The sequence below is a fragment of the Elephantulus edwardii genome, unplaced genomic scaffold, assembly GCF_000299155.1.
Source record: "Elephantulus edwardii isolate Elephantulus edwardi_28Jun2011 unplaced genomic scaffold, EleEdw1.0 scaffold00054, whole genome shotgun sequence".
Taxonomy (NCBI): domain Eukaryota; kingdom Metazoa; phylum Chordata; class Mammalia; order Macroscelidea; family Macroscelididae; genus Elephantulus; species Elephantulus edwardii.
In genome coordinates this window covers 3,225,565-3,249,000 of record NW_006399804.1, presented here as the reverse complement: position 1 = coordinate 3,249,000, position 23,436 = coordinate 3,225,565, and the positions used below count along the sequence as shown (strand labels likewise).

Here is a 23,436-nt window from a genome sequence, read left to right as displayed (position 1 = left end):
TATTTAATTAACCATAAATTAACAAATTGTGAGATGAATCTGTAAAAAAAAAGCAGCTCTGCTTTTGAGTTCACATCTTTAACATTTGTTAAAATTAACTTCCCCTTAAAAGAAGAAAAATAAGCTTGTAATCATATTTTCCTTTGTAGTCGTTTAATTGCCATCTAGCATTGTGAGGTTAACCTATTTTCTGCATTTTAGACCTTAACAATTGCAAAACTAAATAGTAATCAATTTTGAAATGGTTATTAAAATTTTAATATATGTGTAGTACAAAGCAAGATGCAGTGAGTTAGAAAAGCATGTGGTCTGAATTCTCCACTGCCTTAAAATCTACAGGAGGGTATAATTGAGTGCTAAATCCTGAAGATGAAACTAAAAGTTTTACATGACATTTTAGAAGCATGCAGTGTTCACAGTCTCCTATTGAAGAAATGTGAAATATCTACAGTATCATGAAAGGTAATGAAATTGTTTCATTGTACTCGGTAGAGACTCTTAAATGTCTGCAATAAAGGGCAGAATGACATAAGTCATTGTGATCTGTAAATTTTAGTAACATTTTCCTACTTTCCCTTCTGACCGTGGATACTCTTTTGTTGCCCATTCAGTTTTGCTAGGTTAAGGATTCTTCTATGCTTCTGCTATTGTTAGGTATTGCCAAGTAGTTTTCATTCACACTGCACCAGGTACAGTGGAATGAAATACTGCTCAGTCATATGCCATTTTCTTAGTCATTGCTGTTTGAGTTCACGGGTGCTGTTCCTGTATCACTCCAACTCATGGAGGAGTGGCTTCCACATTACCAGGCATGCACCATCATCATGTCTAAGACACACTGTAGCTATGTCTTGTAGTTTGGTTCTTCCAAGATTGGTTTGTTCATTCTGGCAGTTCATGATTATATTCACTATCCTTTGGAAACACCGTAAGTCAAAGGCTTCTTTTTCAGTTTTTATTCATTGTCTAGCTTTTGAGTTCATATAAGGTGAATGAAAATGCCTTGGCATAGTAAAGAGCAGCTTAGTCTTCAAAGTGACATCTTTACCTTTTGACAATTTAAAGACGTCTTTTGTAGTAGTTTTATCCAGTAGTACAAAATTTATTTTCTGAACTGCTGCTTCTATGGATGTTGATTGTAGACCTAAATAAATTTAAATACTTAAAACAGTAGAGTTTTCTTTCTGTTTATCAAGATGTTATTTTATTGATCCAGTGGTGAGGATTATTGAGGTTTAGTCCATACTGAAGACTGTAATCTCTGATTTTATCACTGAGCATTCCAATTCCTCTTCTCTTTCAGTGAGCAAGGTTGTGATAGCTGCATATCATAGGCTGCTAATGAAGCTCTCTCCAACACTGATGCCACATTACTATATTTTTTTAGTTTTTTAAAATTGTTATTTTTAACTAAAGTTTACAGTAAACTTGGATTTCCATTCACTCATTGTTGCACATTTCCCTCCGTAACCCTGACCAGTTCCTTTTTCACTTTAAAAAGATTCTTTCTTTGTTGCACAATTTCCTCCCTATCCCCTACTCCCAGTCCACTTTGTATGCACCTCTTATTCTGGACTGTTGTCATGCAAATAAATGCAATAAATTTTAAAAAAAAAACCACAGAAATAATACAAAGAATCTTCTCAGACCACAGTGTTACACAATTAGAAATTAATAACAAGAGGATAAAGGAGAAAAGACATATCCAAAAATTGGAAAAGGTTTTCATATTTGAGTATAATTTTTCATAATATTCCATATATTAGCCTGTACGTATCTATGAGATCAAGTTGATCTATTCTTCAGCATCTTTGTTGAGTTTCTTTCTGGTAGTTCTATCTTTCCTTGAGAGTGGTATATTGAAGTCTCCTCCTACTACAGTGGTATTGTCTCTTTCTTTTTATAGTTTTATTATTATTTATTTTGTATATTTTGAAGCTGTATCATTTGGTGCATAGATATTTATTGTTGTTATGTCCTTATGTGCTAGCGACCCTTTAAGCACTTTGTAGTGACCTTCCTTCTCCTTTCTGATGGTTTTTGCATTGAAGTCAATTTTACCAGAGATTAATATTACTACTTCTGCTTTTTTCTTGTTGTCTGTTTCTTGGTATTTTTTTTTTCTACTCTTTTATTTTTAGTCTTTCACTTTTCCGGTATATCACTTGTAGATAGCATATTTATGGGTTTGGGGTTTTGTTGTTGTTTTTATCTATTCTTTTACTCTTTTTCTTTTCCGTTTTGCATTTATGCCATTCACATTCAATGTACTTATTGAGAAGCTAGGTTTTATTGCTATCATTTTGTTGAGTTCTTTTTGGTGTTGTTGCTGATTACTCTGGGCCATCTTGCTTTCTGTGGCACCTTTGTAAGGAGGACGTCCCTCAGTGTTTCCTGCAATGCTGGTTCTCTTTTTACAAAGTCCCTTAAGTTGTGCTTTTCTGAAAATATTTTGATCTCTCCTTCATATTTGATGGACAGTTTTGCTAGATACAATATTCTTGGTTAACAGTTATATTCTTTGTGTGTTCAATAATATGTCATTCCACTGTCTTTCTGCTCACATGGTTTCTGCTGAGAAATTGGCACTTAATCTTATTTGTTCTCCCTTATAGGTTACTCTTCATTTCTACCTCGCTGCCTCCAGAATTCGTTCCACCTTTGGTTCTGGGAAATTTGTCTATGATAGGCCCTGGTGTTTTTCTTTTGGGGTTTATTCTGCATAGTGTTTGCTCAGCTTCTTGAATATGTTAAAAAGAAAAAAGAAAGTTTTCTTCTAGTAATTCTTCCACAACTTCTTGGTGCTTTTACCTGCTTTTTCCTGTCCTGGGATTCTGATTATGCACATATTATTCCTCTTGATGATGTCTCACATTATTCTTAGGCTTTCTTCTTTTTCCTTCCTTTTTGTTCTAGCAGATCAGTGGTGACAATTCTGTCTTCTGTTTCACTGTTTCTGTGTTCCATCTCGTCACCTCTATTTGTCCCTTTAACGTGTTGACAGCATCTGAAACATTGGTCCTCATATTCTGGATTGTAGTTTGTTTTTCCAGAGCCTCTAATGCATCATTTGGTTTATCTGCATTGTCTTGGATTGGTGTTTTGTGTGTGTATGTTTTTGGGTTTTTTTTGCCTTTTCTTAAAAGTTCCTCTTGGTGTTTACTTGCAGTATATTATAATTATTCAAGCTTGTCTTTTACTAATTGAAAATATTAAATCATTGTTCTTTTAAATTTTGTCAGAAAGTTGCATCAGACTTTCTGGCTTCAGGAAATTAATTTATACTGTATCACTTTTGGGTGGGGTGACATCTTGTTTTGGGTTTGTGTAGGGTATGACATAATCTACTTCTTCTGTGACATTCCTGTGGTAGAGTTTTTCATGTCTGAGGTCTTAGCAGGCTCTTGGTCTGAAAGCCCCAGAGGAGGGCAGGGAAGCTATCCTATCTGAGTTTCTTTATGAACTTTTGATTCAATGAAAGATTTGCATCCGTGGAGGTGAGATATGGCCTGTGAATTATCAGCCTTCTCTGTCAAACAATTGCTGTAGCTAGGCTAGGTGGGTTCCAAGTACCAAGGGCTAAAGGCAGCTCAAGCTCTGGCAGGGGGTAATAAACGGGTTCATCTGTGATATTGCTATCCTTGGTGCAGTTTAGAGGGGTGGCAGTGGGTTGTACTCCAGGTGGTGGGGCATCCAGGTGGCAGGGCCAGGTTATCTATGTAATGGGGCTGGACTTTCAGGCAGTGGACAGGAGCATCCTGGCAGTGTGGCTGCAGGGCCAGCTCTTCTAGGTGGCCAGCAGAAGTGTCCAGGTGGTAGGTTCCAGGTTCCAGGTGATGGGGCTGGGGGCCACCAGGCAGAGTGGTCAAGGCCTCCAGGCTGAGGGGCCAGGGACCTCTAGGCAGCAGGGCTGTGCTCCAGGTAGGAGAGCAGTCCAGGCCACTGTAAGAACTTTTTAAGACAGGTACCTAGTTAATAAGCTGGAACAGATCTATGGCTGCTGACAACTCAGCGGCTGCCGATGATTCTGATGCTACATTCCTCTTTGTATAACCCAGTTTCCTGGATTATTTGTTCAGCATTCAGATTGAATATGTGTCTTCAAAGGACCTGGTACTTCTACTCAAACACAAACTCATCTCTTAAGTTATTTGCAACCCATAGCAACACTTTACAAGGTTTCTGAGGCTGTAAATTTTAACAGGGGGATGCTGCCTCTCTTCTCTGTGGTGGTGGTGGTTTTGAACCACAGTAGATTGTTGACCTCTTGGTTAGCTGTATGCTGCAGACTACGTCAACAGAGCTCCTTCACTAGTCCTCATTAATCCATGTTTAAGGTTTCGTTTACAATTTCCTTTTTTATTATTAAATTTATGAGTTTTCCAGCCTTTTTTGCATCAAACCAGCATTTGCCAATATAGTTAAATACCTTCTTTAAGTTTTACTATGAATAGACACCAGGGAGGTATCAAAAGAGCAGATGAGGCACAGAGAAGAAAACCCCAGGAAAAGGGGATGATGCATGCCACTTGAGGATTGCCAAGGAATTCCCCAGAAGTGTCACAGGAATTTCCCCTAGACTGAACTGTGAGAGATTCTTTTCCCCAAATTCAGGCAGTTAGCCTTCCTAAGCTGTGAGAAAATAAGTTCCTGTTTGTTCCAGCCACCCACTTGGTGGTATTTCTGTTATAGCAGCACCAGATAACTAAGACAGCAGCCAAGTGCATTAACAGCTTGCACCTCCCAGGAACAGCATGATGTTCAAAAAGTCCTGTGTGAGTGCAGTTTAAGCACTAGAGCATTACCAGTAAGAAAGAAGCCCCTGTGTGCCCTTTCACAGGCAGATCTCCTCACAACATCTTAGTTATCTAGTGCTTCCAGAATGTTACTTTGAGGCAGAGATGGCAAAGATTTGTCTTTCAGACTTTGGACATATTGCAAGGAGAGGGTATTTGGAAAGGGAGAGCATATTTAGGAAGATGGTGGGTCACTGAAAGAGAGGAAGACCTTCAATGAGATAGGTTGACAAAGTAACTACAACAATCATCTCAAATGTGTCAAAGATGATGAGGATAGGACAGGGTTCAGGCCTGTTGTTAATAGTGTTGCTATGAGTTGTAATTGATGGTGCCTCACAACACCACCAGCAACATGGAATCTAGGTGGAATGTTATTGTTATGTATACTCAAGTCAGAAATGACTCATGGTTGACCCTCTGGTGGGTTTTCAGAGGCTATGAATCACACAGGAGGAAATTGCCCATTTTTCTTTCACAAAACTGCTGCTGGAGTCAAACCACCAGAGAGGCACCACTTAGTTAATGATTTCATCTTACTTGTATCCACAATCTTTACCCTTGGTACCAAGAGTCACGGCAATATACATATTGCACTGAGAAAGTCAGTAGTCAGGAACCTCTCTAAATTATTGAGGAACAGGCATGTCAGTTTGAGGACTAAGGTGTGCCTAATTCAAGCAATGATTTTTTCAGCCACTTGCTATGCATCTGAGAGCTAGACAGTGAATAAGGATTATAGACTAAGAATTGATACTTTTGAACTATGATATGGGGAAGAGTAATGAATATCCCATGGACTGCCAAAAGAACAAACAAATATGTCTTAGAGAAGGTACAATCTTGGAGGTAAAGGTGATAAAGCTTTGTATCAAAGACTTTGGATATGTTGCTAAGAGAGACTAGTCCTTGAAGTGGATATCGTGTGTCAAAGACTGTGAGGATGGCATAGAATAGGACCGAGTTCAGATCTGTTGTTCATAGGCTGTTGTGAGTTGTACTTGACTCAGTGGCACTTAACAATAATAATAACAACTCTAAGACTTTGCCCTTTCTTAGCTTAGTGTTTTCATGTGGTGCCTATTTGAACTCTAATAGCATTCATTTATTATGTGACATGTTCTTGTTTTTCCTTTTCTTTTTCCATCTGATAGCTGAAGATGAGGAGTCTTAGGAAAATGGAATAAATTAAGATCACATGACAGAATAAGCTTAAATGATAGTCTTAATGTTCTGTTTAGGTTAATCCTATCATGTAAGAAGAGCTCTGGGGCATGGTGGTTAAAGAACTTGGCTGCTAACCAGAGTGTTAGTAGTTCCAGCATACCAGCTTCTTTGCTGGAGAAAGATGAAGTAGTCAGCTTCTTTAAAGATTTTATTTCGTAATATCCCTGCAGGGTTACTCTGAGTCAAAATTTACTTGATGGCAGTGGGTTTGGTTTTGGTTTGTGATGTGGAAAGATGAATGAATAACCAACTATTTCTGTTTACTACCCACCCACCCACTCACCCATCTATCCAACCATCTAAAATCAGTACTTTATGACAGTTGGTGTGTTCTGGTGGCTTAGTGATAAGGAATTGCACTTCCAATCCAAAAGCATGTGCTTCCAATCCATCAGCTTCTGTGTGGGAGAAAGATAAACATTCTCTTCCCATGTGATTTACTCCCTCTGAAAACCTGCTAGAGTGCTGTAGAGGGGTCAAGTATGAGTCGGTTTCAGATGGTGTATAACAACTGAAACAACAACAAATAAACATATTAATCTGTTAACAAAAGTGGCCCCCCCCCATATTTTATATAATCTGAGTTGCTGTTGGAAATTAGGTCTCATATAAATAGTTCCCAAAATAATACATAGGAATGATAGTGAATGAAGGAAAATGTGAAACGCAATGTATACGAATGAAAACCAATTTAAAATACTAATTTAAAAAGTTGAAATTATTTAAAAATTCTACTCCAACATTTTAAAAAGTGTAGATGTCGGTTTAGAGACTAAGGTGCACCTGATCCAAGCCATGGTCTTTTCAGTTACTTCCTATGCATCTGAAAGTTGTACGATAAAAAGAGATGACAAAACAAGAATTGATGCCTCTGAAGTGTGATGTTAGAGTATTGAATATGCCATGGAGTGTCAAAAGAACAAACAAATCTGTCTTGAAGGAAGTGCAGTCAGAGTGTTCCTTAGAGGCAAGGATAGTGAAACTTTGCTTCACGTAATTTGGGCATAATTTCAAGATGATCTAGTACTTGAAAAGAGACATAATTATGAGAAAAGGTCAGGGAAATAGAGGAAGACCCTCAACAAGAAGGATTGACACAGTAACTACCACAGTGGGCATGACAGAGTTTGTGAAAATGATGCAGAATAGGCCACTGGCACAGATCTGTTGTTTATAGGGTTTACAGGGTTGTTATGAGTGGTGGTCTGTGGTCTATATGACAGCACCTAACAACAACCGGAAGAACAAAGAAACATTGTTACATGCTGTTGAGTTGGGACTGACTCATCATTAACCTTCTAGCAGGATTTTAGAGGCTGTAAATTTCATAGGAAGAGACTGCCCATATTTCTCCCACAGAATAGCTGATAGTGTTGAACTGCTTGCCTTTAGGTTGGCAGCACAGCTCTTTACCGACTAGGCCATCAGAGCTCCCTATTGAAACATTAGACAAATCCAATTACGTGTTGTTTTTACTTCCCATATTTGTTTAGGACCATATATAAAAAATGCCTTTATTCATTCTTTTTTTCCCATTTTGTAAAAAAAAAATGATACTTGGATTTTCATGCATTCATTGTTGCACATTTCCTCCCATCCCCCAAGTTCACTTTTCTCTTTTAAAAGATTCTTTCACTGTTGCACAATTTTCTCCCTCCCCACTACCCCAATCCACTTTGCCATATACCTGTTATTCTGGACTGTTGTCATGCCAGTAATATTTAATCATATGTTTCTTTTAGATAGTTCTTTCCCTCATTTATTTCAATGCAGTATTCATTATTTATCCCCTCTTTTCTTCATTTTCCCCCAGCCTCCATGCCAGTCCTATTTTATAACAGTGGCATTATGCAGTTTTTATCCTGTTGTGACTGGATATTTCACTCAACATAATGTCTTCCAGGTCACCTATTTTGTATAATATTTTATGAGTTCCTTATTTTTCAGTGCTGTGTTGTATTTCATTGTGTGAATATACCACAGCTTCTGTATCCGTTTGTTGATGGGCACTTGGGTTGCTTCTATCTTTTTGCTATTGTGAACAATGCAACAATAAACATGGGTGTGCATATACCTCTTTGGGTGGCAGTTTTGGTTTCTTTAGGAAAAAATGTCTTTGTTCATTCTTTTTTTTTTTAACCATGCAATCAAGTCTTTTATTACACATCTGTTTTTCAAATTATTTCCTTAATCTCTCTGTACACAGGCAATAGTAAGTGTACTGCTTAACATATTCGAACTTGCAAATCTGATAGATGTTTAAAGAAGGGAAACTATCCCTAAAGCAAAATTAACCAGGAGGCCAATGCATCTGCTGGCCTCCAAAGAACATGGAGATGAACATGATAGACAGACTATCCCCATCTGAACCTTCATTCACCACCATTTGATAACCCTTTTGCAGGCCCAGATCAGCAGCACATTCTTGCCAACAATCATGAGATGTCCAAAAAGGCTTTCATCATCATCTTTTACTACAGAGATCTGGGTAATAAGTTTTTTAGGTATCACTAGAAAATGTATTGTTGCTTGATCTGCCATCTCGGTCTTCCTCCTGTGAGGGGACGCTGTCTGCATGCTCCTTTATTCATTCTTAAAGGAGGATATAAGACTGCAGGAAAGTAAGACTGCAGTGCTTTCCAGGTAAAGCACATCCTCTGTCTAAACTTGGTTTATGCTTTAATCAGTTCCATATTGCCTGTGCCCTTCCTGTTCATTCAAAGAGAGCATATAGCTCACTTGACAGGATCAAAGAAGGTCTGGGAAAGGAGGCAACAAAATGGATTGCTCCAAAGGACTTCTGTTGGGACAGTGGTTAAAGTGCTCAAATGCTAGACAAAACATTACTGGTTCAAAATCATTAGCTTTTCCACTAGTGAAAAATACAACAATCTGCTTCTGTAAAGATTATAACCTTGGGAACCCAAGGAGGAAGTCCTACTCTGATTTGGCTTGGATATTTTTTTGTTCTTCTGTCCTACTCACCTCTTGTCAATAAGATAGATCCTAGTAGAACAAAAATCACATGCTCACAATCCTCCAATGGCTTCACATCTTATACAAAAGAAGAAAATCCACATCCCTAATGAGATCTCCATTATCTCTGTGATCCCTTCCTGCCCTCAACTTCTACTGTTCTCACTCACTTGATTGACTTCACTGGCCACCTTGCTGTGTTTGGAGGGCCTGAGGCACTTACTGAAAAATATAAATGACTACAACCTTCAATAAATAGTGTTCCTCACCATTAGAAAACAAAATCCTCACTATTGATTTAAAAGGCAATATGGTGATAGGTGGACAAAAGATTAAAGTTGTCAATGATTGAATTTTCCATAGATCCACAGTCAACATGCATAGTAGTGGCAGTCAAGAAATCAAAAGACACGTTGCAATAGGAAAATCTGCTATAAAGGACTTCTTTAAAGTCCTACAGAAAAAGGAGATCAGTCTAAAAACTTAAGGTGTGCCAGCCTGCTGCAATTTATGAAATTTTCAGTTACTTTGTATGCATCTGAAAGTTGTACAATAAATAAGAATGACCAAAGGAGAATCAATGGCACTGAACCATAATGAATATCCCATAAAGTGCCAAGAAAACAAAATCTGAGTTGGAGGAAGGTGCTACCAGGGTGATTCTTAGTGGCAAGGATGGCAAGACTTCATCTTATATACTTTAGACATGTTGTCAGGAGTCCTTAGAAAAAGATGTCATGGTAGAGGACATGGTAGAGGGTAAGAGAAAGCACGACCCTCAACAGAATGCTTTGACACAGTGATGGTGACAGTGGGCTTGAGCGTGACAGAGATTGTGAGGAAGGCACAGGACTGGGCAGGGTCCTGATCGTAGAGTTGCTGTGAGTTGTAGTTGACTTGATGGCACCTAACCACAACCACAACAGTGGGTAGGTGTAAAATAGAGGATCCTGTGAGCTAGCAGGAGGCCACTCAAGCCTCATAGAAGAACGTCAGAGAAGAGGAGCTCGGATGAAGAAACATTTTGTTTCGGATGAGAGAGGAAGAAAGAAGGCACATCCATTCAGTGGCACTTTTTACTGATAACAGCCTGCTCTGTCTCTTCGTGAGGACAGGTTGTGTCCTGGCACTTGACCAGCCGAGGTTGCAGGATGCATCTCTGCCTCTGTGGCTGTCATACGACGTATTCAGGTGCTTTATAGGTGTCTGACTATTGACAAAGTCCAGCAAAATGACTTTCTATTTTAGAATAACTTTAGCAAAATTTATAAAGGTAAGCAAAATACCTGAATTAAATGAATATGACACTGCTTTGCATTGTTAACCATGTTATTTCTGACTGCTATAGAATTTTTGTATTTCACATTTCATGATATACTTTAGGTATTCCCTTCAAAGAAATAAAAAACAACATTATGATAATCAGACTGGGCATTTGTACAATGTTATGCTTTCTGAAGAGCTTCTTGTGCTTTGCCTCATTTAATGTTCTCCACAGTCTTCTTAGATACATAGGTACTAGCATCCCTAATTATTGTTGTTATGTGACACCTACTCAGAATCAATGCACATAGCTCACCCTCCAGCAGGTTTTCAGGGCTATAAATCTCAGAGGAGGAGATTGAGCAGCTGGTGGATTTGAACCACATGCTTTTGAGTTGGCAATTCATGTCTTATCGACTAGGTCATCAGAGCTCCTTAAATCCCTATTTAGGATGAGGAATCTTTGGCTCAGAGAACCAGCACCTCAAAGGTATTCTTTTCTTCTCAACCTCATGCCGAGAATTTGCCTTTCCACCCTAGTTGTACTGAAGGAGAATCTGCATTTTAACAAGATCACCACTTGATTCTTCTGTCAAAAAGAAATTTTAAGTGCAAATCAGAAACACGTGGGGTCTATATGAATCATGTAGCAATCTGTTAAGATGTAGATTCTGATGCAATATATCTAGGGTGGAAATGCAAATTCACAGCTGGGTTCAAACCAGAACAAACTGATTTGAATCACTGAGGAGAATTTAGAAGACCTGTTGTGATGTGGCTGGGAAGTGATGAGAATTCCAAGCTCATTTTCTCCAAAGCATTGATAGTTTCATGATACAGTCTGCTGTTTTGCAAATTATTAAAACTTATAAACAGGAAGAACTGATGAACATAAGTGAAAAAGGATATTTTTCACTAATATATACTACAATATTGCAGTATATATGGATTGAAACTGAACATCAAGAAAGCAAAGATTCTCACCCTGGGCCAATTGGCAGCATCATGATAGTGAAGAGATTGAGATTGTTAACAGCTTCGGCTTGCTTGACTGTACAATCAACACTCTTAGTACCAGCAACCAGGAAACCAAAAGACGAATTGCACTGAAAAGTTGGTTACCAGGGACTTTTCCAGAGTACTGAAAAGCAACGATGCCAGTCTGGAGACAAAGGTGTGCCTAATCCAGGACATGGTTTTTGCAGTGATTTGCTGTGCATCAGAAAGCTGGACAATGACTAGGAGAATTGATTCCTTTGAGCTATGGTGCTGGAGAAGAGTATTGAATATACCATGGACTGCTAAGAGAACAAACAGGTTCATCCTAGAGAGGGTGAAACCAGGCTGCTCTGTGGAGGCTAGGATTCTGAAGCTTCATCTGACATACTCTGGGCATGTTGCAAGGAGGGATCAGTCCTTGGAGAGGGACGTTATGCTTGGGAGGGTGTAAAAACAGTGCAAAAGGATGGAAACCCTCTGAGATGAACTGACTCAGTGAATTAGGTGGGGGTAGGTGATCAAAGACGATGAAGTTGGCTCAGGATAGAGCAGGGGTCAGAGCTGTTGCATATAGGATTGCTATGAGTTGCCAGTGACTCGATGGCACATAACAACATTGTGCTTGTTTATATACATATTAGGCACAATATTGTTGTTATACACCATTGGAACTTACCAATGAAATTTGCTAATGTCTGCCCTACCAGTGGATTTTCAGAGACTGTAAATTTCTTAGGAAGAGCTTGTCTATCTTTCTCCTGAGGAACAGGTGGTAATTTGAACGGCTTTTAGATTGGTAGCACCTTCTTACCATTAGGCCACCATGGGAGGATGTAATAATGAAAATTCCTTTTGTTTCAAAAACAAAACAACAAACACAAACCCCAAATCCACTGCCATTGAGTTGATAGCAACTCATGTGACCCTGTCTGAGACTATAAATCTTTATGGAAAAACTACATTTCCCTCAACCTTAGAGTGCTGGTAGATTGGAACTACTGACCTTTCAGGTCCAATACATAATATATTACTCTCCCAGGGTACCTTTGGGTTGCAAAAGGGAGGGCTTTTATTAGCACTTTTAACTGATAGGCTTGGTGTTTCTGGCCATAAGGAATGGTAGATCTGGATGCTTAAATGCTGTTGTCAGAAATCTCATTGAGTCTTTTTTCTTAAGAAAGTAAGAAGGTTAGATTCTGTCAAATGCTTTTCCTGCATTGATTGAGATGATCAGGTAGTCCTTTCCCTTTGTTTTGTTAATGTGTAGCCAATGATAATTTTTCCCCCCTTAATATTGAGCCACCTTTGCATTCCTGGGATAAATCCTACTTGGTCATGGTGGATAATCCTTTTAACAGGCTTTTGCATTTAACTTGTTAGTATTTTATTGAGGGATTTTACATCTATATTTATAAAGGATATTGGTCTGTAGTTTCTTTTCCTGTGATGTCTTTATGTGACTTTGGAGGAATCTTCTTGATTGATGTCTTACATTGCTTGACTCTGTGTTGATATCATTCTTATTGGGTGGTAACCACATAATGGCCAGCATCTCCAGACTTAAAACCAACTGAATTAGCCAGAGCCATAGAAGCAGCACTCCTTCCCTGAACATTCCAGACATAAACTGAGACCCATGGTCACATAATAGATTTTGTGTCCTCCCAGTTTCAAAGGCATAATATTCTCCTTGGCTGGATGGCAACATACTGTGAAGGCAAAAAAGAAACACATGAATTGGGAAGAGAAATCTTGTTACTTCCCTTTGTTTTCTGACCTAGAAAACATCTCTCAGAATCAGAGTATATATGTCCAGTAAACCATCACATGTACCATTTAACATGAGATCTGCACGGACTCTAGAAAAGGATATCATGTCTGTTGGAAATTCAGTGATAATGAGGCTAATCTTCCGTGAGATCAATTGACAAAGTAATTGCACAGTGTGCTTAAACAAAGATGCCACATGTGTAGGTAAGATTTTATTCTGTTATTCATGAGGTCACTGAGAACTGACTCACTTGCAACTAACAACAACAGATAGGATGTGAATATGAACATATCAAGAAGAGAGGAACTGACTACATTGTTCCTTGTACATAATAAAGTTACGTGGGATATGTTGATGCTTGAGTTGGTGCTGAGTACATGAAGTGTGATATGTGTTTCAGACCATTATTTTTTTAAAAGGAATATTTGTTTTCTGTAACTTTTCAAAGCTGTTTGTGTACTATCCAAAACTGGCCACTTAACTAAAACCAAAAATCAAACTTGCTGACTCATAGTGACACTCCATCAGATTCTCAAGGCCTTGGCTTTTTATGGGAGAAGAATGTCTGTCTTTCGTCAAAGTAGCAGCTGGTAGGTTCAAACTGCTGCCCTTTCTATTTGCCTCACAATATGCAGTGCACTACACCAACAGATGATTCGTTTGTGCGTTATGAATGCGGAAAGCATTGTGGGAACAATAATCAACTCTGATTCTGGAATCGAATGCTTTTCTTTTTCACTTCTTTCTTTGGAAAACTGCAAATAAAACAGACGAACATGCAACAAACCATTAACACAATACATAGGTATTTCTTCTTAGAAATCAGTTTTAGGGGTGTTAGAGCTTGGCTTACAGAGTTAGTTTTCTTTATTTTCTCATACTGATTGCAATTACAGTCTTAGCATCTTGATAACTTTTGTTATTTTAGCACTCTTTGCCCTAGTTCCTACTTCAAACAAATCTAAATAGCCTCCCTGCTTGGCTAGGCAGAAAACACTGGGAACACACAGCTTGTCTTCACACATGCTGGGAGATGGCGGGCTAGAAGGCTAATCTCATCCAGTACTTTCACTGGAAGAAAAACAATCCAGGTTATTTGACCCTTTCTTCATACAGATAGTTAAAGGAAGATTTAATGGTTATAAACGTAAATGAAAATGTGGAGAGAAAATAAGATATAAATTAGAAAAAATCAGAGTATCTGGATAATTGCAGTAAGTATAACCGAGGATGTTTTTTGGTCCCTTTGAAGATCTTCTGATAAAAGATGATCTTTATTTCAGTAGTTCTAAGGACTAATGTCTAAGATGCTTTTTTTAATAGATACATGTGACTAAACAAAAATAGTCACTCTTTGATCAGCTAAGCAAACTTTCTAAGGTTTTACAGAAATCTCTGCTTATAAACGTGTATTTTTATTAGGTCCCTTAAATGATAATTGTTAATTTAAGTGTTTATTTGAAGCTGGTGCTTATGAGTAAAAAGGTGGCCCAATGGCTAAGTGCTTACTTGTTAGTTGAAAATTTGATAGTTCAGACCAACCCAAGAAAAGACCTGGAGATGTGCTTTCATAAAGCTTATTGTTGTTAGATATACCACTGGGTCCCTTACAGCTCATAGCAACCCTATGAACAACTTATCTGAACTTTACCCTCTCATACTCACTCAATCTTTACCACCTCTGATATGATAGCCCCAGTCACTGGGTCCATCGGTCTTGTTGAAGTCTTCCTCTCTTTTTCTGATCTTCCACTGACAGAGGCAGTGCGATTGGCACAGGACAGAGCAGGGTTTAGGGCTGTCGTACATAGGGCCACTATGAGTTGCAAGTGACTCGACGGCACATAACAACAACAACAACAACAGCCCTTTAGAATAACATTCTCAAAGTGTGTGAGATAGAGTTTCACCATCTTTACTTTTAAGGACCACCCTGGTTTCACTTTCTCCAAGACAGACATGTTTGTTCTTTTGGCAGTCCAGGTGATAGTCAGTACTCTTCTGCAACATCACAATTCAAAAGTATATTTTTTTTCTCTGTTATCCTTATTCATTGTGCAACTTTCAATTGCATAGCAAGTAATTGAAAATACCATGGCTTGGATCAGAGATACCTTAGTCTTTAAACTATCTTTCTTGCTCATTAGAACTTTAGAGATGTCCTTAAAAGCAGATGTTCTCAGTGCAACACTGCAGTCTTTTGATTTCTTGATTGTTGTTTCTATGGGTGTTGATTTTGGATCCAGGTAAAATGAAATTATAGACAACTTAAGTCTTTTTTTAATCTATCACCGTGTTGCCTATTAGTCTATTAGTGAGGATTTTAGTTTTCTTGATGTTGAGATGTAATCCATAATGAAAGCTGCAGTCTTTGATTTTCTGCAGTAAGTGCTTCTAGTCCTCTTTACATTCAGTAAGCAAGGTTATGTGATCTACCTAACGTAGATTGTTGAGTTTTTCAATCCTGAGTCTTTATTATTCTTCATATAGTCCAGATTCTGGTATGATTTAGTCAGCATACAGATTGAATAGATACGGATAGAGAACACAACTCTGACACACACCTTTCCTGATTTTAAACCTTGCATTGTTCCCTTTTTCTGTTTGGATAACAGCTTATTGGCCTGGGTATAGTTTTACTTGAGCACAATTAAGTACTTTGGGATTCCTGTTTTCAATGTTATCTTTAATTTGTTATGGTCTACACAGTCAGTGCCTTTCTATTGTCAATAAAACCCAGAGAATATCTTTCTGGTATTCTCGACTTTCAGCCAAAATCCATATGACAATAGTAATGATATCACCTATGCCATGGTTTCTTCTGAATCCAATGTGACTCTCTGGAAATTCTATGCCGTATATTCTTATACAGTCTAGGAAATTATGTGGGGCAGTTTTACTCTGCCTGTAGTGTTGCTATGAGCTGGAATAAACTTGACACTACACAACAACAATTGTACATATAAAGTGGGAATTTTTTGAGTTTTAAAAAAATTTCCCATTATTTCTTAGTATTTAGTTGTTTAAAAATTAAGAACAACCCCAGTAATAGAATTGTTTCTGTCATTAACAGGGAGCATATTTAACAGTGGTGACAGTTACCTGAGGAAACTGTACATTTTAGCTTCTAATGTAATTAGAAAAGTACATTTAAATACCTCAGAATATCTTAGGTACCTCAACAGGCTACCTCAATATACTAATGTATATGCAAAATGCTTTTCATTTTTAGTTATAGTTGGTCACCGCTGGCCCATAGGACAATCTGTACAGTGGATCAAACATTGTTGAACTATCCTCATGATTGTTGGTATGCATACTTTGAGTTTCTTCTAATGTACAAGACGTTATATTGAAAAATATTTTGTTGTGATCCAACAAAAAGCTTTAATTGACTACCTTTTTAGAGTAGATTACCAGGCCTTTCTTCTTCTAGTTTGTAAGTTCTGCTGAAACCTACCCACATGAGTCTGGTATCTGGAAAATTGGTGACACAGCTTCCCACAGCAATATGCAGCTACCACAGTGCAGTAAACTGACAGGCAGAAGATAGACTTAATTTCTGTGTGGCCTGCTTTAGAAATACTTGCACTACCAATGATATATTTGGCATTTTAGTAATACAACGTGTTAAAAATCACATCCATGCTTTGTTTTAGGAAACAGAATGAAACTTCTTGTACAGGGCTAGGTGTTGATGATTTTGTGTGTTTACTTCCTTTACAAGGCAGTGCAAACTCATAATGATACCTTTCCCCTGAGAAGACTATCATTATAGCAGAGGAATTAACTCTCTTTCCCAGTTTTTCCTTTAGGAGCAGTAATACTATTAACTGAGATAATAATAATAATATTAATAATAATTTCAGAGCACATACTCGCCTGCTCTATGTCAGGTGCATAGATTAAGTCATTGAGTTCTGTCCCTGTTCGCTGTCATTGAGTTGGCCTCTGACTCATGATGATCTAATGCACAACAGGCCAGATTCCACCTAGTCCTGCTTCAATCTCATAACTGATTGCAGAACAGACTCTCTTAACTGAAGGGATTTTTATGAGCTGACTTTTGGACATAGATTGCCAGGTCATAATCTTCCTAATCTGTCATAGTCTGGAAGCTCTCCTGAAAACCTGTGCAGCATCATACCCTAGACTGAAACGCCAACTGCCGACTCAAGACCTCCCGTTAGGTTTCTGTGTCTGCAAATCTTTACAGGAAGAAATCATGTCATCTTTCTCTTACAGAGCCACTAGTGGATTTGATCTGCTGGTGGCTTTGAACCACTAACTGTTTTGCTTAGCAGCCTGACATGTTGTACACTACAGCAACGGGGCTCTGTGAGCACTCAGCATTATGACAGCATGCAGATTTTCATAGACAGAGATGAGAGGTTGCTGAACATGAGTTACACTGACCAGAAATAGAACTTGGGTGTTTTGCATCAAAGGCAAGATTTACCACTGGACCACCAATCTTATTTATGCACATTTAAAAGAAAAAAGCACTAAAAAGCACTCTAACCAAAACAAACAAAACAAGGCCAACTTCAACTTAATGCCATTGAACCAATTCTGACTCATATATTGACTTTTGACCCAATGACTCCATTGAATTTTTCAGGCTGTAAATATTAATGGAAGACTGCTGAGCTTTCTCTCTTAGGACCTCTGATGAGCAATGTAACATGATACAAGCTCCACCGCTGAAACCCCTTTATAGCCTCTCTTTACAATTTATAAAATAGTCATCATCATTTCACTATCATCATCATCAAGAACACTGCCATTTTACAAATAAGATTACCAAGCTAGAGAATGGTTAAATAACAAAGGTGACCTGAATATTAAGTGGAGGAAACGGGATGCAAACCAGATGGTCTGGTCTGGCTTCAGAATCTATGGAGTTTTTTTGGTTTTGTTTTTGGTCTTGTACTACACAGAGCTGTGGTTTAAAGCCTTACTCCAACTTTAGCAGCTTCTTTGGCTCAAGACTCATCCTAACTGGCATTTATGATTCCTTTGTTTCTTTTTCTTTGCTTTCCCCATTTTTCAGGTCAAATACAAAAGAGACTTTGAAGAAAGTAAAGGAAGAGGCTTCAGCATTGTCACAGATACTCCTGAACTCCAGAGGCTGAAGAGGACTCAGGAACAAATCAGTAACGTAGGTGTCTATTTACTCAGTGACATCATAACCCAAACTTGTGTTCCTGAATGAGAAAGTGAGGCTGGAGCCTTGAGAGCATTCTTATTGCTGTCATATGTCTTGTACTTGGTGTACTCAAAATATATGCCAACTTCACCTACTACATTTCTTCTCCATGATTTCATCACAGTTATCAAAGAGGATTGAGTCATCAGAATAAAAAGAAATATGCATTCAGAAATATAGTCTCCAATATTAAAACTTAATGTTATAATGTACTATCTGCTTTCTCCAATTTGGAAAAAGAACTTTTGAACCTTTCCAAAGTAGAACTTTTATAGTGAAAGGTAAAAAAACTGTTAACTTTTATGGTAAATAAGCATACAGAGTACTAATGAAAGGCTAGGAGTCTTGAAAATTAATGTATTTGCCTCTTAAGTACATATTAGATTTTATACTTTAAATTAGATAGTTGCCTGAATGAAACATTTCATCTACTTTTTAAAATCAGTATTTCTATGTGCAATTGCTTTGTTCTTGAAAGCTGCATTTTAGTAATGAAGTTTCCCTTTAAAGAGAAAATTGAAATAAATAGAGGTTCAAAGTTTGTTAGGGCTTCAAGATTAACTGAGTACTTAAAAAAAGGTGAGTAACTTGTTATTCTAAATTTTTGGTAATTAATAGCTGTAATAATAATTTTACTTCCAAAGTGTAATAACTGTGTCAAAAATGTACATTTTAAAATTACTTGAGTGTAGGTATCCAAGAGGAAAATATTAATACCAACAATATTGCCCATGATATAGAAGTGAGAGGAAATGTGTGAAATCATACAGCTTTTTTTAAAAAAATCATACAGCTTTTAATGACAAGTGTATTCTGTGCATAATTTGTAGATTTGTGTATCTAAATTTTACAAATGATGTAATTTTAATTCTAGGAAATATTTTATTAGCAGATTGTTTTTAAATCACTTTTGTATAATGGTCAATAATTATTATGTAGATATGATGTGCATTAAAAGTTATAATTTGCAGATAGATTTGCATGTAGCTTGGGAAAAGTATTTGTCAGAAGTTCAAAAATAGAATGAATTGATGTTTTAAAAAATTACTTAGGGAGTAGGAATACACAGATGTGGCAATTTGCTTTGCCATATTCCCAAAGATATATCCATAAGGACTTTTCCTTTGAAATGGAAGGGCTGAATTTTAAGGATTTATGATTTTACATACTGATCTTTCTAGTAGCCTGTCTCATCAACCTACCAGTCATGAATGGTAAAAAATTATCCTCTTTTCCTTTTTTATCCTTTCCTTAAATAAAAAAAAAACAGTACTTTGACTTTTTAATATGTCAGACCATTAGAGCTTTATCTCATTGATAGTTATATTCATTCTTTCTTTGGTTTATCTTTGGAGTACTTTCCCCCCCCAATCAGAAAAATTCTACAAAAAAGCAAAACTATATCACAAGTCTTCAACTATCACAGAAATTTATTTTAAAAAGAAGTAAGTATATGCACTTACGGAACCCACATGGCATCGAACATAAGGATTTCTGAACGGTAAGTATTTTATTTACATTCAAATTAAGTCATTCAGATTTGATAAAAAACTGATCATTTAATCAGTCTCTATCATTAGCAGGGATATATGTTTTATTCACTACCGGAGATCATTTGCAGATTCAATTTGGATTATGCTATAACACAGGTAAGAAGTTTTCTGTATTTATCATATATAGTACATAAAATATTATTTAAATTGAACATGTCATCTAGACAAAACCTTTTTTGTGTTGTTCTGATCTTAATAAAGCATAACAATGTTAAAAGTAGGTTTTTATGCCATAATGAGGCATATTAATATTTGCAAAGCATTAGAATTGTAGGTTAAGGGATCTCGTCTTGAACAGAGAAGGCTTTTAAATTTTGAGGTGTGGGGAATTTTTAAGTAAACTTAAGACTACAACTTCATGAGCATCCTCTTACCTGACAGCATTTTCCATGTGATTCCATAGGAATATTTTCTCTAAGAAACTGGGTTGATCCTACCAGTGTTACCTTAACTAGTTCAGTTTTCAGTATTATTTTTGAATTAGTTTGTATAATGAAATATTTTTATTCAATGCAGAGAAATATTTGGACTGTGGCCTGGGTTATGTCTGTGTTCAGAAAAGAAGGTGAGAGGATGTCTAGATAGGAGAGACACCAGAATTGCCTGCTGACGAGGCCAGAACAGAAGTGGAAAAGGTCAGGAAGGGAAAGAGATTTGAGAGCCTGAAATTAGGGCTTTTAGTATAGGCTGGTACAGGTTGCCTAGCAAAACGAAGGGTCTTTGTCTGCAATCTTTATTTTTCTCTTTATTTCCATATGTCTTAAAGTATTTTAATGTTTCATATATTAAGTGCCTTTTAATCTCTTTTGGCCTAAAGAAAGTATAAAGACATAAAACAGTAGGTTTAATGACAACTACTCAGTATTTTGGATAATATGTTCTGGATGAATGGGCATTTTTGATTGCTTGTGTCTGTCAGTGTTATGAAATTTTTTCAGCTACTTTTGCATTCATTTACCCAGGATTTCACCTCATTTGGAAATGCTCACTCAGTCTGCATATGTTACTGAGGTGTGGGATAAAATATAACTGCAAATTTCAAATTGTGTGTGTAATGAAAGGTGTTAGAGTGGGCTTGCCCTGGCTTCTTTCTTCTAGTATCTATGACAACGTATTGAACATGAAAGATTTATTAAATACTGCAATTTAAAATTCTTCTGGTGTGTTACCCACTTAGTATAACTGCAGGAAGAACATGAAAAGGTGGTTTCGGAATTTACTGAGTGACTGGAAAGAAACACACCTTGGTTTCTAAAAAGAAAATTATTTTTTCCACAAAGTTCCAGGAGATGTCTTCATTTTATTTAATGTATAATAACTAGATAGGGTGCCTCATCTAGGCCATAATCTTTGCAATTGCTTGCTATGTATGCATCAGAAAGCTGGACAATGACTAGGGCTGATAGAAGGAGAATTGATGCCTTTAGCTGTGGTGCTGGAGAAGAGTATAGAATATACCATGGGCTGCTAGTAGAACAAACTCATTCATCCTAAAGAGGGTGGGACCAGGCTGGTCCTTGGAGGCAAGGATTCTGAAGCTTCATCTGATATACTTTGGGCATGTTGCAAGGAGAGCCAGTCCTTGCAGAGAGGCGTCATGCTTGGGAGGGTGGAGGGGCAGCACAAGAGAGGAATACCTGCAATGAAATGGATTGATTCAGTGACTGGGGTAATGTGAATAGGTGTGTCAGAAACAAGATTGGCACAGGATAGAGCAGGGTTTAGGGCTGCTGTACATAAGGCTGCTATGAATTGCAGGTGACTCGACAGCACATCATAACAACAACAACTTAGATACGGAGCTCTAGTGACCTAGTGGCAAGGAAGTGCAATGCAGTCCTAATACATGTGGTTCAAGGCCACCAACTGCTCCATGGGAGAAAGATGGGCAATCTCTTCCTATGCAGTTAACTGCCTCTGAAAACCCACTGGAGGGGTCAGCTATGGGTCAGTTCTGACTGTGCGGTAAACAGAAACAAAAACAACAACAGCAAGACCTAGATAGAGTTTGTCCTGTGATATTCTTTCTTGTCCTGTAGGAAGCCAGGACATTGGGTTCAAAATAATAATGAGAACTCTAGGTTTTGCATAAAGCTTGTCTATTTAGCAGAAGGAGACATTATAACCACTGTGGGCAGTACTTTTTGGGGGGCTTTTCACCTGTAATTTCTGCCCTATAGATTTTCATAATTGGGCCACTTAAATTCTTCCTTCCACCCCCGACCCCAGTTACAGCACTTAAGATCACAAATGAGATAAGTGAGAAGTATTCTAGTACATCACTCCACTTTTCTAATTGAGGGATATTTTAGGAAAATGTTCTTAACAGACATATCACAAACATCAATTGAGGACTCCTGTGTCTTTCAGCATTTGTAAAAGCATTCATCTGTACTATTATAGCTCGAATTGTATTGTGGGTAATTGCCCAGGCTAGCTCTCATTTCAGGTGGTTACCACCTTTAAGTTTATTAGTAGCCTCCAGGCTCCCACAGCAGCCGGCCTCAGCCTCCCACATGCTTATGTGAAGGACCCAGTCTAGCCTTGAGATTGGTGAGTTTCATTCTGCTTGTTTACACTTTGCTATAAATTGCACTTCCAGTGAGCTGAGACATCTGTGGATAAATTGTAAAATAAGGTGGCATTGGGACTTTTACAATCTTTTTGCGCCAGTAGGATAACGAGTAGATACTTATTTTCTAATTTATTTTAGGAGGAGGAGGACTATCATATTCAAGGGAAGGGAAAAATTGATGACAAAAATAATATCTTTTACAGATGAGATGAAATAAGAAGTGTACCATTATTAGATTTGTCAAGATTTGTGTCTGCCCCTGACACAAAGAGGTAATAGTTATACATACATGTGTGTACCTGTGTGTGTCTTCACATACGCCTATGTATGATGAATTCAGTTGGAATCTTTAACCCCTTTCCTTAGATCACTGGCCCACAGAGAATGATATTTTCACCTGCCCTGTATTCTTTTCCTTACCCTATTATTATCATCTATAATTTTGGTTTTCTATCCTGTTTCCCAAATAGCTTCCCCCCTCCCCCGTTCTCAGTATAGGATTTCCATTCATAAGAAGGCCTGTCTTACCTTACCAAAAAAGTTCATATTAGAGCCTTTGTAGAAACATTGCAGAAAATTTAAATAGCTCTCTATTTCCTGGTTGAAATGTAATTATTATTTTTTTTTAGTATTTCTTTTACTCAAATACATAATTATTAATTGAATTCTTAAGTTGTGAAACAAATGATGTGCACATTAACAAGCTCCCATGTACACTGCTAATTTTGTTCCCTGGGATTTTGTGAGTTAGCTTCAGAATATTAGATTATTGGAACGAAATGTTGCCTAATAATTGAATAGCAGTGCGTGTGGACTATTAAAAGATTTGATTCAAAGTTAGGTTGAGTGTTAAGGGTGAGCATGAGGGTAAGCATGATTATCTAGGGATTTGGTCTCTGTTTGTAATTTAAATAAATCATTTTGACAGAGACTGACTGTAACCATGTTCAGGCTGCTGACAGTGTGAAATTGAGTTGTATGGTGGACAGAAGACAAGCAGTCAAGAGAAATCCCCAAAGGCGAAATTTGTTATGTAATTGGGTCAACTCATGCATGAGAAATGCATG

General features: G+C 37.5%; 1 protein-coding gene across 1 annotated transcript in view; it reads left to right on the top strand.

The window, feature by feature from the left end:
• Positions 1 to 23,436, top strand: part of NEBL (nebulette) — a 588,942-nt gene that overhangs the window by 286,779 nt on the left and 278,727 nt on the right. The window contains exon 4 of the mRNA XM_006887052.1: positions 18,086 to 18,193. Within this exon, the coding sequence (XP_006887114.1) occupies positions 18,086 to 18,193 (108 nt within the window). The remainder of the gene's footprint in view (positions 1 to 18,085; positions 18,194 to 23,436) is intronic.